The sequence below is a fragment of the Solanum tuberosum genome, unplaced genomic scaffold (assembly GCF_000226075.1).
Source record: "Solanum tuberosum cultivar DM 1-3 516 R44 unplaced genomic scaffold, SolTub_3.0 scf00294, whole genome shotgun sequence".
Classification (NCBI taxonomy): Eukaryota; Viridiplantae; Streptophyta; class Magnoliopsida; order Solanales; family Solanaceae; genus Solanum; species Solanum tuberosum.
In genome coordinates this window covers 306,512-322,870 of record NW_006239231.1, presented here as the reverse complement: position 1 = coordinate 322,870, position 16,359 = coordinate 306,512, and the positions used below count along the sequence as shown (strand labels likewise).

Genomic DNA, 16,359 nt, shown 5'->3' with positions numbered 1-16,359 from the left:
AGATTCATGCAATATAAGAAAATATATACACAGAGAAATATCATTCTTTTTATTTGCTTTTTTTTTAAAAAAAAAAAGTTATACTTGAAACTTTCAATCATTAGTGCACCTATTTGGAATCAATCTTTAACGATTTGCATCCAAAATTTGGTCGAAATCGATTTCAAGACAGTAATTTGTCAAGGCGTAATATTTATAATAATTTAATTATTATTTTTAATTTCAATTCAATAACTTTTTCAACATATTCGTCATTTTTTTTATAACATAATTTGTTCACAATTGCATTAATAACTCATAACGAATTTTCAAATCCAAAATGGGGTAGAAAATAATTACTCGTTCCTCAAAAACATGAATTTGAGATCAAGAACTCACCGGCAAAACAAGGTGGTATTTGAAGATCAAGACTCAAGTGAAAATTTGAAGAAAGATTAAAGACCGACATATTAGATAAGATTTCGTGTTCTTTTCGCTTTTATACTTCTTCAAATCGATGTAATAACAATAGTTGCAGATTGAAGCCTTGACAAGTTTCACTTGACCTCCATCATCTTATTATTCCATTTCAATTACACGTGAGAAAATCTTATATATATGGACGGTTCAAAATCAAGACTTGCCCACATGACAAGGACTAGAATGATCATATATATTCCTACATGATTTTAAAAAAAATTAAAAATCAAAAATATAAATTTAAAATTAATTTTTTTCACTCTCTTTAGATGAAGAGTATATGTGAATGGGGTATATGGAAACCATTTATATAACGATAAAGATATATATAAGTCACTTTCATAACGATAGGTATATAACTTTAAATGACAAAGTTAAAAAATATATTAGACCCTTTTCCATGAGAAACATATATATATCTACACCATTTATTAACGAAAAATAGTATTTTCTCTGTTTAAAAAAGAATGACTCTTTTCCTTTTTTGACAATATTTTAACTTCAACTTTTCACGTGGTATGTTTAAGGCCACAAGATTACAGGATATTTTGGTACATTTGACATAACTTCAATCTAAAACCACAAGATTAATTTATTTATTTTTTCTTAAACTCCGTTCTAAGTTAAATTAGGCAATTCTTTTTTAAATGGATGGAATACATATTTGCTCTAAATGAAGCTATCTTCTTTCCTTATTTCCCCCTAATTTCGCTAAACCCGCCAAAAACATATACTACCATTATGTGAGTAGTTTTCTCATTCCCCAAAAATAATACTACTCGATAGAGCTGAAAAGTTCGCTAAAAAATACCTTGTTCATCGCTGAAACCTTGGATCAACGTGTGTATTTGAACAAAAATCCCTTCGCTCAACACTCATAGCTGGTGTGAATTTGTTCAGAGCCCTAAAATCACTGTGTTCAGAGTCCTAATTGTCGTTCTTAACTGTATTCAGAGCCCTAAAATCGCTGGTATGAGTTTGTTCTAGGTTATCTTTTCTAATTTTGATTTATTTTGCATGTTCTTCACCATTTAACTGTAAGTAAGGTCACTTGGATCGATTCTTTCCCGTTGATAGTGTCATAGTTGTGTGGAGATGTTGGCCTGAGATCTTTGTCCGGGTATATTCTTATGATTTCTTCTTACAATATATGATTGGCTTATCCATATATTAATTAGAGACAATTTTGAGGAAGAACAAAGTGTTTATTGGAGTATATTGCAGTTACTAAACTTAAGCAATGCTTCGACATGTGTCTTAAAGGAAGCTGAAGTCATCATTCACTTAGGAATCACCTGTGTAGTTGGTGTATAACCTCAACTGTATCTTCCATTAGAATCCCAAATCGGCAACATATGTCCTTTACACTTTGCTAGAAATGGCCTAACACTAAAAAGTAGGTGGAAAACTAAGCTGGTTGTACATTTTAAGTTTAATTCACACATGCATGGTGACTGGCATGTGTTAGCTATAGTCCATGTACTAAGATTTTTATTGGTGATGCATGAAGTTTTAAAAGAAGTTTATCATAAATTCAATGGACAAGAAATTGAAGAACACCTCATAGATGTATGGAAGACAATTTCAGCCTGCATTGGAAATTGAAGAACAACTCATAGATGTATGGAAGACAATTTCAGCCTGCATTTTTTTGGTAATTTGGAACGAAATAAACCTAATGTTTTTGTCCATACACAACTCATTTGTGGAAAATCATCCTAAACCTTAAGGGATGCCAGGCAAGATAACAGAGGCTCTTAGCAGCGGGGAGGGAACATGTTCACATGCTAAGGATAGGAGTAGAGGGAGAATTGTCTCAGCTTGCATTTGGTGGACAACTTGGAAGGAGAGGAGTTCCACATGTTTTGAGAGCTTAGAGAATGATGTGCAGAAGATCAAGTTGAACTTCATCTTACTGCTATGCTTTTGGTGTAATCAGATTTACTCTAATGATATTGTGTCTATCATAGATGTTCTAGATTCTTTATAGCTAGAGAGGGAAGTTACTAGAGATCTATTGTAAATATGGTTTCAGTTGTACCCAAGTACTGTTTTGATCATTGATATAATACAAAGTTACTCATTTAAAAAAAAATGCTGAAAAATTTAGTCCTAGAATTTGAATACAAATGTTTGTGATTGATGGATGTCTGAACCAACACGAAAGATGTATATAATATAAGTTTTCTAGATCCTCCTACTTCTACTCGGATCCTCTTTGTATCCAATAACACTAAGTGCCTCTTTATGATTAATAAAATGCCGTATTTACCGATAAAAATAACTCTTTAGAACAGATAGAAAACCAAGTCATCAACGTTGGGTCCGTGCTCAACACAGGCTATTACCTATCTAGTATGGAAATATATGCCATTTAATATGTGGCATTTAACACAAATACTGAGTCTAGGACGAAGCTATTGGGTTTTGCGGAGTCCATAAGAGAAACTGTAACTCCGCCACCGGTGACTACCGAGTAAGATGTTTCGTGGACATTGAATTATGGGCATCCTGCATTGATTTTTCATTCCTTTAAACTTAGAACTATGTACTTCTTTCTTGTTTGTTAGTGAGAATGTTCGAGTTGTTTAAAAAATTGTTCAAAATTTAGGTGCTAAACTATGTTGTAGTTAACTATTGTTGAAAAGCATAGTGAAGGCAAAAATGAGCCTTGATTTTATTCATCATTCATGTTCTCACTCCCAGCTCTTTGTTCAAGTTTAAACACACTTTCTTTTGTGGTACTGGAAATTCGATTTCACTTGTTTGTTGAATAGGAGTGTATCTTTACTTTGCTTCGTATTGTAATTTTCAATTTAACCTCAAACGTTTAATTTAGTTGATTAAAATCCTCTTAGCACCTTTAGTTTGTTAAAAACACTATGTTTCTATTTCCTTTCATTTCAATCCATTGTGTCTATCAAAGGAATCTAATTATTAGACATTGGGGTGATCTTGAATTTGCTGAAAGTATCAAAGTTTTCCTTCCTTTTTGGCTTTAAGTTATTGGCTCTTTCGCTTGAGGGGAAAAGTTTCATTAACTTGTAGTAACCAGTTAGAATTGAATACTGCAGAAGCAAGAGATAAATACTTGTGAATTTGTAGTTAAACTAGCTAACTTGTACGGGGGAAATTTGGGATAGAGAGAATCCCTAATTTATGGTTTGGGAAAAATTATTTAGTAATTGAATGAAATAGACCTGACTAGAGAGGAATGGATATAGAAGATTTCATACTCAACCTATAACTAGTATGGGATTGAGCCATAGTTGAGTGAGAGTTTGTTCTCGGAGAAATCTCCAGTTTATCATAGTTTCTGTATCTGAATTTATATGCAAACAGGAACAGAAAGTGGAGGATTCGAGGCTATGAGAAAGGAAGATTCATTTGGGACTGGTTAAGAGGAGCTGAGGGTGCAACAGTGAGAGGGATTTCGGTTGTGGCAAGGGTTGAGAAGAAAAGAAGAATGATCTTATAAATACATGGATTAACAATTGCTTTTTCCTACAGGAGTTTCTCTTAGCTCGTTTTCATTGCTCTAACTAACAGTAAATTAGACTTTATATGTAGTACCAAATCCTATTTGCATGATGCATAGTTATATGGCTTCTGTAATCTTAGTCTGTGTATGGTTGTTAAATGTTAAAAATGTTTAATTTTAATATGTTCCTCTTCCCTTATTGCAGTTTACATGTTTACAAATAGCCAAAGGCAAGAAGAGCGCACCGGAAAATATGGGACTCCAAGGGTGAAGTACCTTCAGGTTAATCCTGCAACTCACTATATTGATTGCCTGATGCTATGAGAGGAAGAACACTGGAATTGCAAAACTTTATGTTGATACTAAGTAAAAGTTGTGCATAACAATTCCTTTATTAGCATAGATCTTGTTTGCTTGTTTGCCCAATCAGTTCTTTGATTCTTGTTTCAGGAATTGGTAACTCAGTTTCAGAATGCTTCTGCCGAAGGTATGCTTAGAGATTTACTCAACTGATTTGCGCTGTATCTACCGAACTTGAATTGCTGAAATGAGACGAAATGTACTATCAGAATATCATATGGACCTTCTTGTTTAGTCAAGTGCAATATTTTCATCAGGGAGTCCATAGGTGTTTTCTAGCTTACAATAATGTTTATATTAACATAAGAACAAGGTAGCATTAATACTGTCGAGTCACTGCGAAGCTGTGTTCATATTTGTAAGTTACTGTGATTTATTGTGGGTTTTGAGTTTTCAAGTAAGATGTCTAGTAACAAAGCAACTGTTACTCTGACCAACAGATATCTGTTCACTATGGCAATATGACTTACATTTATCCCCTAAAAATTTATAGGAATAACTGTGTAATTACTAAGATGTCTGTCCTACCATTATCCACTGCCTTACCTCCATGAGAAAACACTGCTCAGTGAGACAATGTTTTCATGTCAATAGCAGCCAGAGAAGAATATTGATATACAATGAGAGTTTGCTTTCTTGCGCCAACATCTCGGTTGAAGAAGCAGTAATTCTCTTTGCATAGATGAAGAATGGGCTACTTCGTCACAGATTTAAGACTTTAATACCAAGAAAGATCCTTCTGAAACATAAAATTTTACTACCTCAGAAACTATACTAGCGGCCTACCCAATTTTTTGTAGAAAGTTTCGCGATCAATGATTGGACCAACAGAGCAATCAGTAATGCTAACTAATAGAGTCTGTTAGTCTGATATTTTTGTTGCTGTTAAATGGAAAGTTAATTTCACGCTTGTCAAGATTATAGCATATATGGTAGCCAATTGATTAACTACAACCTGCTTTATTCACTTCTTTTTTTGGCATCTATATGGTTTGATACATTCTTGTTATTACAGAGACAAAAGAGAAGATTGTTGCTAATTTGGCAAACTTTGCATATGATCCTTTCAACTTTACCTTTTTGCGCCAGGTCAAGAATCTTCTGATGAGTAGTTTAAATTTGTTATTCAATCATATTTCTCTCCTGGTTGCCTCAACATGTCTTGTAATATTAAACAGCTTAATGTTATTGAACTTTTTCTCGACTGTTTAACTGAGCCTAGTGAGAAGCTTGTGGAATTTGGGATTGGAGGAATCTGCAATGCTTGTGCTGGTAAAGATCAAAGCTTTTGGAATTTATGTTGATTCCATGATTTGGAACTTGTTTTTGTTGGTTCTGCTTCGAATCACAGTAAACTTCCTGTGATCTTCTCCAAAAAGTTAACTCAATAAGCGTTTGTGCTTGCAGATCCAGCTAATGCTGCTCTTGTCACTCAAAATGATGGTATCCCTCTCGTCATCCAGTGTTTGTCAAGTCCTGTTAGGAACACGGTAAGGACATAAACAAACATTTTGTGGTCTTCTTGGTTATTGAGTGCTTGCTGTTCACTTGTTAAAATTGCACATATACGTAGTGAGAAACTCAACTGTTGAGTACCATTGATCCGTCAATCTTGTCGATAACTTTGATAAGAATATTTCAGGCATCAGACATGTCACCTCTATAGAACTTGGTCTTTTTTTCATTTTGTTTTAAATGTTTGGCATCATACGAACTTCTGTTACTTTAGGCTGTATCCAGAATAAAATGTTGCTTCCTCATTCTGGAATTAGCTGTTTTGCACACGAAGACTTTCAAAATTTACTAATTGTGTTCGTCAGTCTCAAACTGGCTTACACTTTGGTGGTCAATTTTACTTCTCAAGGTAAGCAATTACAGAATATGAATGTCGCTCTCCTCATATTTATCCGAACAATAAAAAATGATATCTGTTTGCATATGCATATAGATCACACAGGGGGGGCGGGATCTAGGGAGCTAAAATCTAATTTATATTAGTAGATGTTGAATTCCGTTGGGCTTCATTATGTGTTTTTACATATTCGTTTCTGAACCACCCCCACCCCGGTGAAAAACATTGCTCTGCCACTGGCTCAATGTATTGACACAAATGAACTTCAAACTGGGCAGGTGAATTATGCTCTAGGAGCATTGTATTATCTATGCAATGCATCAAACAAGGAAGAGATCTTAAAGCCAGAAGTAATTGATGCAATCAAAAGTTATGCAGCTGCAGGTGGAGTTAGTACAAGCTTCAGTAATTTGGCTCAGGCTTTCTTAGATCAACATGTTCCTCAGCTTAATTAAAATGGAGGAAACCAAAGATTATGTTGTAAAATCATTTTCTATCCTAGATGGTCTATCGGAAACAATTTATTTATTACTCCTATCCAATTCATTATATTTTCAAAAGTTATGAAGTCCACGAAATATGTGACGTGGGTAAAGAAGACCCATGCCAAGCCAGTGGGATATAGAAACAAAACATGTAATAAAGAGAACAAATAATGAGTTTCGAAAAGAACAGAAGTTAGCATAAGGACGAGAATCACATTATCTTAGTGCCAACCACTAATCCTATGTATCATTCTCCTCTTTCCACGTGTCATCCTACACTTCCTTTGCCATCAGATTAGATAGCCCGGTTAGTACCTACACTGTATATCAAAAAATACGTAACAATCATCCAAACATATCATCGATCAAAGGATATTTATCTTGATGTGCTTTCGCCGTCCATTGTTACGAGTTTGGATGAATTTGATATACACCCACTCAGATATCAATATATTTTATAAAAAGAAACAAAATTGAATACTAGTAATATCTATGTAGATATTTATTTTTTCAACAATCCTGTAAGTTATAAGGATAACTCACTGAAATGTGACGTGGATAATGAAGAGCTAGGCAGGCAGTGAGAGAGAGAAACAAATTAAGCAGAGACGAAAAACAAATCAGTTAACAGAATGACGAATTGGATCACGCTTTATCTTAGTGCCAACCACTGATCCCATGCATCACTCTCCTCTTTCCACGTGGCGTCCTCTGACGTCAGATCAGATTCCTCTTTTCTTTTTTTTTCTGTATATATGTGAGCATTTTAGTAGTACTGCGTGCCCAATCTCTTCCATAAAAATCGAAGCACGATGGATCACGCGGCGGATGCACACCGGACGGATTTGATGACAATAACAAGGTTTGTGTTGAATGAGCAGACGAAGCACCCTGAATCCCGTGGAGACTTCAGTATTTTGCTCAGTCACATTGTTCTTGGCTGCAAGTTCGTATGCACTGCTGTTAACAAGGTTTTTCCTTTTTTTTTTTTTTTGGATATCAACTTCTCTGTTTTGATTGTTTGTTTTCATTTAATCTATGTGTGGTTATTGAAGAGGTTGGCGCTTTAATTTTGCATGTTTCTCTATCCAATTGATTGTACAAAGGTGGCGTCTACTAGTAACCCAACCACGTTATGAATAATATATCTTAGATTCAAATTTATACTAGATCATTTCTTCTCAGTAAGCTAGTTCAGTAAAAAATGAGTGGAAAAATCATGTTCTATAGCATAGCTTATTCAATGATCACAGCTAAGTGCTTGTGGTTCCATATTTCCCACTAATTCGCTGTGGGGAAAACCTATGTAAAAATAGTGATTTGAGGCGTGAAAAAATCATGTTCTATAGCATAGCTTATTCAAGTTTTTTTTTAGAAATATGCATCAGATTTATTTGCCTTATAGCATCCAAAATTTAGTGGAGGAATATCAATTTTTCCTCCTCACTTCTATCTGCTGTATTATTTTCAGCGATGCAGATTAATGAAGTTGTAGTGCAAGAAAATAAGTTAACTGCAGGTACTGATGGATAGAGCACAGTAGTTGTTTCTAACTAATTTTTCATTATTACAAAAATGTACAAGGCAGAGGAAACTTCTGTAGAATGAATCTGTTTTTGTGTAACATGTATTATACCTTGTTGTGTTTTTCCGTTTACTCCTGTATTGATATATTTACAAAGTCGATACATCTTTCCAGGCAGGTTTAGCCAAACTTCTAGGACTTGCTGGTGAGACTAATGTGCAGGCAAGTTCATGAAGATGCTACTCTTATAATATTAAAGCTTCCAATCCGTTTCAACTTTGGAATTACTCTGGTTTTGATTTCTAATTGTAGGGAGAAGATCAAAAGAAACTTGATGTACTCTCAAATGAAGTGTTTATCAAGGCTTTGGTTAGCAGTGGCCGAACAGTAAGACTCGAGACACTCATTTTATCAGTACACATTGTGAAAATAAATGGTGATTTTAATCTAAAAGATGTCAAATTATGTAGTGCATTCTTGTCTCTGAAGAAGATGAAGAAGCCACATTTGTGGAGCCAGCTAACCGTGGAAAGTGAGTGCCATTGTTCGATCTCTCTAGTTTGACATTTATCATTATGTTTTAAGAACTAATTACTAATCCATTGATGCAATTTTAATGACAGATACTGTGTAGTTTTTGATCCTCTGGATGGATCATCGAACATTGATTGTGGTGTTTCTATTGGAACGGTATGATTCTAAATATTTATGTTGCTGTTACTTGGCTATCCACCACTATATCCTTTTTCATGTCACAATGAATAATATGTCTCATTATATAGATCTTTGGAATTTACATGATCAAAGACGGCCATGAACCAACACTAGATGATGTCTTGCAACCTGGGATGAACATGTTAGCTGCTGGTTACTGCATGTATGGAAGTTCTTGTACGGTATGTAGCTCACATTTAAGTTTAATATACTCTGAAGTATTTTAATTCTTTAAAGACAATGATGAATTGGAAATACAAGTAATAAGATTTTCCGATCTCCGTTGTTTGCAGCTAGTTTTGAGCACTGGATCTGGAGTTAATGGTTTTACCCTTGATCCCTCCCTTGGCGAGTTCATCCTAACTCATCCTGACATCAAGGTAACGCCGTTCCTTAGCTCCTTGTATCGCCTTAGAACATAGAACTTGTTGTTGACTAATAATCTTGATCATTACTTCATTACTCAAGATTGTCGTAGAACTTAAAGTTGATAATCTTGATGGAAAATGTTCTAATCAATTTTTAGAAAATGCTATCAAGATAATCTTTTATTAATCTTAAGTGTGTTTTATATGGTCTACTAGCTTCTCTCGGGTTGTAGACTCGAATGGTGTTTGGACCACACATAATCAACTTTCGGTTCTGTTAATTAGTAACACATACTGCCTAACATAAGATTGGCTTAGCATATCTAGTGCCCTATTTCCTTTTATGATTTCTGGTTAACATGGTTTTCGTTTTGCTTTTACGTGCAGATTCCTAAGAAAGGGAAGATTTATTCAGTGAATGAAGGAAATGCCAAGAACTGGGACGGTCCAACATCCAAGTACGCTTATTGGAAAGCAATAGCTAATAAGTTTGTTTCCCATGTTCATGATATCCTATTATTCTTTTAATTTCAGATATGTGCAGAGCTGCAAGTATCCCGCTGATGGTTCTTCACCAAAATCTTTGAGATATATTGGAAGGTAATTAAAAACTTCATAGATGCTTAGATTGCACGGTTTGTGTTGTTACCATGTCTTGTATGATCCAATTCACCAACCTGCAATCTGAACCATCTAATCATGACGGAATTTCTGTTGCTTGACATACTAGGCAGTAATGTCAGCATCATGAAAAAATTTGAGATGTGCTGTAAAGTTGAAACTCTCTATATATGTAAAAAATGGTTGAAGATGAGCTCTGTTGAGTTTGGATCTACGTTTATTACGTTTTTGGGCATGGGACAATACAAAATATCAAGCTCCCTGTTCGTCCTTCTTCAAAGAGATAAAGTCAGGCTTCCATTATCTATACTTTTTAACTTAATATGTATTTATCTCTGGTTATTTCCAACTGATAGCTACAATTTTAGGAATCATTACTTGACGATCTTAGAACTCTTATAAGCCAACTATGGTTGAAATATTCAAATGTTAAAAGGTTCACATTACATCTGCAGACGGGGTTAAATGGAGATTTTTTGTTGGATTTCTTATTAAACGAATCCTTCTATTTGACCGTTCATGCAAAGAGTTCAGTGGATTCTTGTAAAGCGGATTGGGACTGATGTTGCTTCAATTTTAGTTTGTTTGTTCTTTTCTTGTGATTTCCCTATGTCTTTGGAATTGTTAACTTTGTATGGAATAGCTTTTGTTTTCATGGACATATTGTTAATCAACTTAGTTGAATCTGGACTCTAATTTGCAGTATGGTTGCTGATGTTCATCGTACATTACTCTATGGAGGCATCTTCTTGTACCCCGGAGATAAGAAAAGCCCCAACGGGAAACTGAGGTACGTTATGCACATTTTTGGAGTCACTGAAGAATTTCCTTTGCAATAACTCACAGAAACCTTTGCTAATGAAATATATGAAACAGGGTTCTCTATGAAGTATTTCCCATGTCATTTCTGATGGAACAAGCAGGAGGCCAAGCATTTACTGGGAAGCAACGGGTACAATTTCTGAGAATTCTGTCTGTTAGTCACAGTATAATAATACAAGAAGGTAGCGTTTTGTTCTATTATTAGAACGTGACACTCGCAGTAATGTTATTATGCAGGCACTTGACTTAGTTCCAGAGAAGATACACGAACGCTCTCCTATATTTCTTGGTAGTTATGATGACGTTGAGGAGATCAAAAAGCTCTACGCTGCTGAAGAGCAAAACTGATAGATGTATCTATACCATGTAATCACTTCACTACTCTTGCTGGTGCAGATATCAAATTTCTCAAATTACAGCAAGTTGTTACTGTTTATGTTGCACAATAGCTGCTGTGACGCGATAATACGTTCACATTACTGGCTTGTTCTAACTTTTTTTCTTGAAGTATCAATTTCTCATCAACAATAAAATGTTGAATAGAGAAGTTCTGGCTTATTATTGTTCATTTTAAATCAAATTTCTTTTGTAATGTCATCCATTTAGAATCAAGCTAATTTTTTATGCTAGATGATTTCTGGTTCTCATAGCATTGTTTTCTTTCATAAGTTGTTGACTAACAAGTAACATCTATTTATGATATCACTGGCTTACTTCTTGTGAACATTCTTGATAATGGAACGGAAAGATTGCCAATATAATTTTTAATTATTATGATTTATAGTATTTTTTCGTAATTTTTAAATGAAATTTGTTACTCCGATAGAATTACAAGAGTCAATCAATTTTTTTCATATATTTAAAAAATATTTTAAGTTGTTAATTGTTATGATTTATAATACTTTATACGTATTTTTTAAATCTATAACTGAATATATTAAGCTGTTAATTATTATAATTTATAATACTTAATACTTAATATCTAAATATACATATTAAAATGAAAAGTAAGACAAATAAATTAAAGAAAAATAAAAATAATATCAAAGTGGGCCCATACCCACCCTTGGCTACAAGCACATAGCTCGATTTTAAGTGAGTCGGATAAATTATGAGTCGAATTTAGGGTGGGTTAGGTCTATTGATTTTAATTTTTTAAATTATTTTTCTTAAAATTTTAGAATTGTCACGATCATTAAATAGGTGTCGAAAATTATATTTTTTTAGCTAAAATAATCATGAATGCTTATTAGACATCGTTGGATGACCATATAAGCTTATTACACGAAAATGTCTTTTTTTTCCTTTTTTCTGAAGCATAAATGTAGAAAAAAAAATAGTATGTGCACTTGAACAGGAATGCCAATAATATTGTTCAATCATACATGTTGCACTAAAATATGTAAGGCGTAGGGATTCTCTTTATTTATTAAAAAGAAAAAAAACTAAGGTGTTTTTGGCTATAGATTTTTTAAGTATTTTTTATTTTTTTAAATTAAATAAAAATAAAAAATTGAATTGTGTTTTATTTTATGATGCTAGTGAAAAATAGAAACAACAAAAACAAGTGGAAAAATATGGATAGGCATAAAAGAATGATAATCTGTGACTTGAATCAAATAAAGTGCATCAAAGAATGAAGAAATATTAACAGTCAAAATTTAACTATTGTATTTATAAATAAATTATGTCATTGACTCATTGATTTACATTAGTTTTAAGCTAAAGGAGGTCTGGGTTCAAGACTATTTAACCATATTATTTTAGTATGAGTATATATTTTGCAAAAAAAAAGCTTTGCTTGAGGATTAAACCCGCGATCCAAAATACTAAAACCAAACTGTAAACCAACGCGTCTTTATAATTCTACTGTCAGAAAGAATCATTTTATTATACATAATTATAAATATAGTGTTGATATACATAATAAATTTTTTGACACAACACCCCTTCGCTCAACGTGGATCAGCTCCTGAATATTAATATTATAATATGTAAACATTCATAACTGACAAACGTATTTCTATAAAGTATAAACTCTTGAACAAAGAGCAAGATAAAAATATTACGTCGAACATGTGCCTGAAATTTATAAAATAGTTAAGTCTATTATTTACTCTAATACTTAATATTTAGTCATAATCTTATTAATTTGAACTTCCCTACATCCTAATATCAAAGACACAAAATATTGATTTACAATATCACCTATGATGATGTAAAATTATAAGTGTTTTTTTTCCAATAATATTATTGAAATTCGATTATTTCAAAATTGCGAGCCGTTGAATATGATCACTCCCTAGAAGATTAGCAATTTCACCCGTAGATGAATGTGCCGCTCCACCGAAAATACGATGCGGCAATCAAAGGAAAAAAGTTGTAAAATTCCAACTCATATTACCAACACACCCGATTCTCTCCTTATACCCTCCTTCTTCCCCACTTCCCCTGTACATTTCACCTTTCTATTAACACACACCAACCCCCAACAGAAAAAATTAAACTAATCATCACAATTCTCAACCCACAGATCACAAAAATTCAACAACACTCATCTATAATTTTCCATTTAATTTTTTCACGAGAATAGTATACTTTAATAATCTTCAAATACTATAAATAATGTCAACCGACACTGACGACGAAGACGAGCTCTTACAGATCGCATTACAGGAGCAAGCACAACGCAATATCAATTACCATAAACCATCTAAGCAACCTTCAAAACCAGTTCGTAACTTCGTTCAACCGCCGTCGCAGCCGAATTTGAGAGCGGGCGGTGGTGCTACGTCGGAGAGGAAGAACCCTAGTGTTGCCGCCGCCGCGATGCAGAAGACTAATAATAAGAGTAATAGTCACCAGAGGAAATCTGTGGAGGATGATGATGACTCGGAAATCGAGATGCTGAGTATATCATCTGGTGATGAGGATTCGTCCAAGGATCGCGGGTTTGAGTCGAGGAATCGGGTGGTTAGTGGCGGAGGAAGAGCTGGGCAGGAGGATGATGGATTGTGGGATGGAGGTGAACCTGATTCCTGGAAACGTGTTGATGAATCTGAGGTATGTCTATGTTGACTGATGCTACTACTGCTCTGTGGACTCATTGTTACTGATGGTTGATATTTGTTTGAGCAAGTCCTCCTAGATTCCCCGTAATGCCAGGGCCTTTCCAGTACTGATAATTTTTGAGGAACTGTTCATTTTTAGTTCTTCTCTTTTAAAGTAGAGCCTATAAGGAAAAAGGTGCACACTTTGCTGAATTAGTGCTTGCACTGAATCAATGCCTGCGCCTAACTTAACTCTGTTTTAAGTATACAATAAATTTTTTTGCTTCAATTGATAACCTGTTTGCCCATATCTATAGTTGCTTACTATCTATAGTAATGTTCTTTTTATATGTATGTTTACTCTATGATTGCTCATTTTGCTTCTGAATAATTATTGGAATTCACTTATGCTTGGATTGTTCATTTAGGGGAATTAGTCTTTGTTCTTCTGGTCTTGTCATATCAATATGGAGCTCACCGAAACATAATCATAAGGAGCTATATGTAATTGTGTTATTGGTTATTTTGTTATTGGTGTTTCTGTTTCTGTTTCTGCACAATTATTGATTATTAAACATGCTTGAATAGATAAAGAGATTCATAGATTGAATATCGTGCAGCTAAGACGCAGGGTTCGTGAGATGAGGGAGGCAAGAGTGGTTGCAACCACTCAAAAGCCTGAGCAGGAGAAGACAGCAGTCCCAAAAAAGGATCTTAATAGTTTGCAGTCTTTTCCTCGTGGCATGGAATGCGTCGATCCTCTAAAATTGGGGTACTTCTGCTCTTGGTTAAAAAACTGGCTTCGCAGACTGCTTTCTCTTGATAATTGTGCTAATTGGGATGCTGTTTTCTTGTTGACAGGATAGTTGACAACAGAACATTAAGGTTAATTAGTGAGAACATATCAAGTTCCCCATCTATAGGCGACAGAGATCATTTAGACCCCAATGTTCGAGGTATATACTTCTGCCACCAAATTATTTTGATTCTATAATGCTGTCTTGTCCCTCTTTGTTCATTATTTTCCTTGGACCATATTTGTGGCCAGCTTTATCTGGGAAAAAGGGAGAAAGAATTTTTGTGATCCCCTTCAAAGTCATTGTTATCAAGTGTATGTGTAAACGTAGTGGTAAATATGAAGTTTGAACTCCATTACAAGACTTAGTGGATTGAATGATATTGCATCTCTATGATCCTGTATCTGGTCTGGTGGATGCTTGTCGTTTCGATAATGGGGACCTTATTTGTGATATGTCATGAACTTGTGTTGTGATTATCCTTTAGGTCTGTAGTGGTTTACTTTATCTCCACTTCCATTCATTTTTGTGGCATTCTGTAAATCAGGACTCAAATTCATAGTGGGGAGGGGGCTCCGTTTTCCAGCGGATTTTTGACAAAGTCTCACTGCCTATGTGATTGAGCCGTAGGGAAATGACTTGTGCTTGTCTACTAGGAAATACACTGCTTTGTAGTGTGAGAAAGCATGTGAAGCTTGGATTGCTATCATGAAGTTACTTTCAATGTTGTTGCACTGCAATATAATTATGTGCTCTAAGGAGGTATCAAACCAATTAGATAAGCTTAAAGAGATAATGGTGACTGCAACAAAGAGTTGCTTGACGTACTCATGTGTGAGTTTGTTTTGGACATTGCTCAAAATTGACCTCTATCTTGGTATTTACTAAAGAAAGGGTCCATAATGTAATGTTAAATTTATCAATACCTAATTCCCACGTGATAACTTTTGTAGTGTAAAGTATCTAAGACATTAATTTTTTGAGAATAACATTTGTATGGTAAATGAGGAACCTACCATCACAATAAGGCTAATTGTAGGACGTTGTAGAAAGAGTTTTCAGGTTGTGACTTATTTTTTACTTTACAGTTTAAAGTGATGAATTTTCACTCTTAGGGGTCGTTTGGTGTGAAGGATAATACCCAATAGTCCTGAGATTAAATTATAGTGCCATCTAATTTGTTGTTTGGTTGGCAAGTCCGAGATAACTTATCCCGGGATTAATAATTAGTACCGGGATAAGTTATCCCTCCCCTTGGGTGGTATAGTAATCCTGGGATAACTTATCTCGGGATAAAATAAGTAAATGACAAAAATATCTCTTTAAACCCTTTTTATACATCACTTTTTACATTCATGAAGGGCATTTTTGTAAACAAATAAATTGTTTTTAAAATTTATTATTTTGAATACATCAAACCAAACACTCAATAAAAAATAATCTTATCATAACTTATCCCATCATAACTTATTTCATCATTACTAATCCCAACATAACTTGAATTCAAACCAAATGACTCCTTAGTAATAGATATAGGATGGGGCCTCGTTATGCCCACAGGAAAGTGCATACATAAATTAGTGCATCATTCTCTAATGATAAGAGGAAAAAAAAGAATGTGTTGTGTATATTTTTCTCTCTACTTGTCACGCCCCAAAACAGAGGGCGGACAAGAACCGTATGAACACATGCTCCACAAATAAGCTATGTCATGCCTGATGTTATAAGCTTAAAGCGAGCGGAATAACCAACACATGCTATATATATATGCCTGATGTTATAAGCTTAAAGCGAGCGGAATAACCAACACATGCTCTATATATAT

At 34.3% G+C, this 16,359-nt stretch overlaps 3 protein-coding genes across 4 annotated transcripts in view; all 3 read left to right on the top strand.

Moving 5' to 3' along the window:
- Positions 1-1,154: 1,154 nt before the first annotated feature.
- Positions 1,155-6,683, top strand: LOC102589275 (armadillo repeat-containing protein 7-like). The gene is made up of 7 exons (XM_006359759.2): positions 1,155-1,429; positions 4,146-4,222; positions 4,391-4,427; positions 5,316-5,389; positions 5,479-5,572; positions 5,708-5,790; positions 6,431-6,683. Exons 2-7 carry the CDS (start codon positions 4,151-4,153, stop codon positions 6,605-6,607), a joined length of 537 nt encoding a protein of 178 aa, XP_006359821.1. The 5' UTR covers positions 1,155-1,429; positions 4,146-4,150; the 3' UTR covers positions 6,608-6,683.
- Positions 6,684-7,254: 571 nt separating this feature from the next.
- Positions 7,255-11,310, top strand: LOC102588954 (fructose-1,6-bisphosphatase, cytosolic-like). Its single transcript, NM_001287913.1, is given in 12 exon segments — positions 7,255-7,608; positions 8,337-8,384; positions 8,475-8,549; positions 8,633-8,694; positions 8,786-8,852; positions 8,945-9,058; positions 9,170-9,256; positions 9,632-9,702; positions 9,779-9,844; positions 10,569-10,655; positions 10,742-10,817; positions 10,925-11,310. Coding segments are annotated over 12 exon segments (1,023 nt in total). The 5' UTR covers positions 7,255-7,449; the 3' UTR covers positions 11,036-11,310.
- A 1,746-nt stretch (positions 11,311-13,056) lies between these two features.
- Positions 13,057-16,359, top strand: part of LOC102588629 (exocyst complex component SEC5A) — a 25,815-nt gene continuing 22,512 nt past the window's right edge. For both annotated transcript variants that reach the window (XM_015314566.1, XM_006359757.2), the window contains exons 1-3: positions 13,057-13,750; positions 14,358-14,509; positions 14,599-14,693. In XM_015314566.1, coding sequence (XP_015170052.1) covers positions 13,313-13,750; positions 14,358-14,509; positions 14,599-14,693 — 685 coding nt within the window. In that variant the 5' untranslated portion in view covers positions 13,057-13,312. The remainder of the gene's footprint in view (positions 13,751-14,357; positions 14,510-14,598; positions 14,694-16,359) is intronic.

What these genes read in the sequence shown, in the direction of transcription:
- LOC102589275 (XM_006359759.2), top strand. Translation starts at nt 4,151, where the DNA reads ATGTTTACAAATAGCCAAAGGCAAGAAGAGCGCACCGGAAAATATGGG. An exon ending in CAAGGGTGAAGTACCTTCAG is followed by an intron (nt 4,223 to 4,390) that starts GTTAATCCTGCA and finishes TTCTTGTTTCAG; the next exon opens with GAATTGGTAACTCAGTTTCA. An exon ending in ACTTTACCTTTTTGCGCCAG is followed by an intron (nt 5,390 to 5,478) that starts GTCAAGAATCTT and finishes AATATTAAACAG; the next exon opens with CTTAATGTTATTGAACTTTT.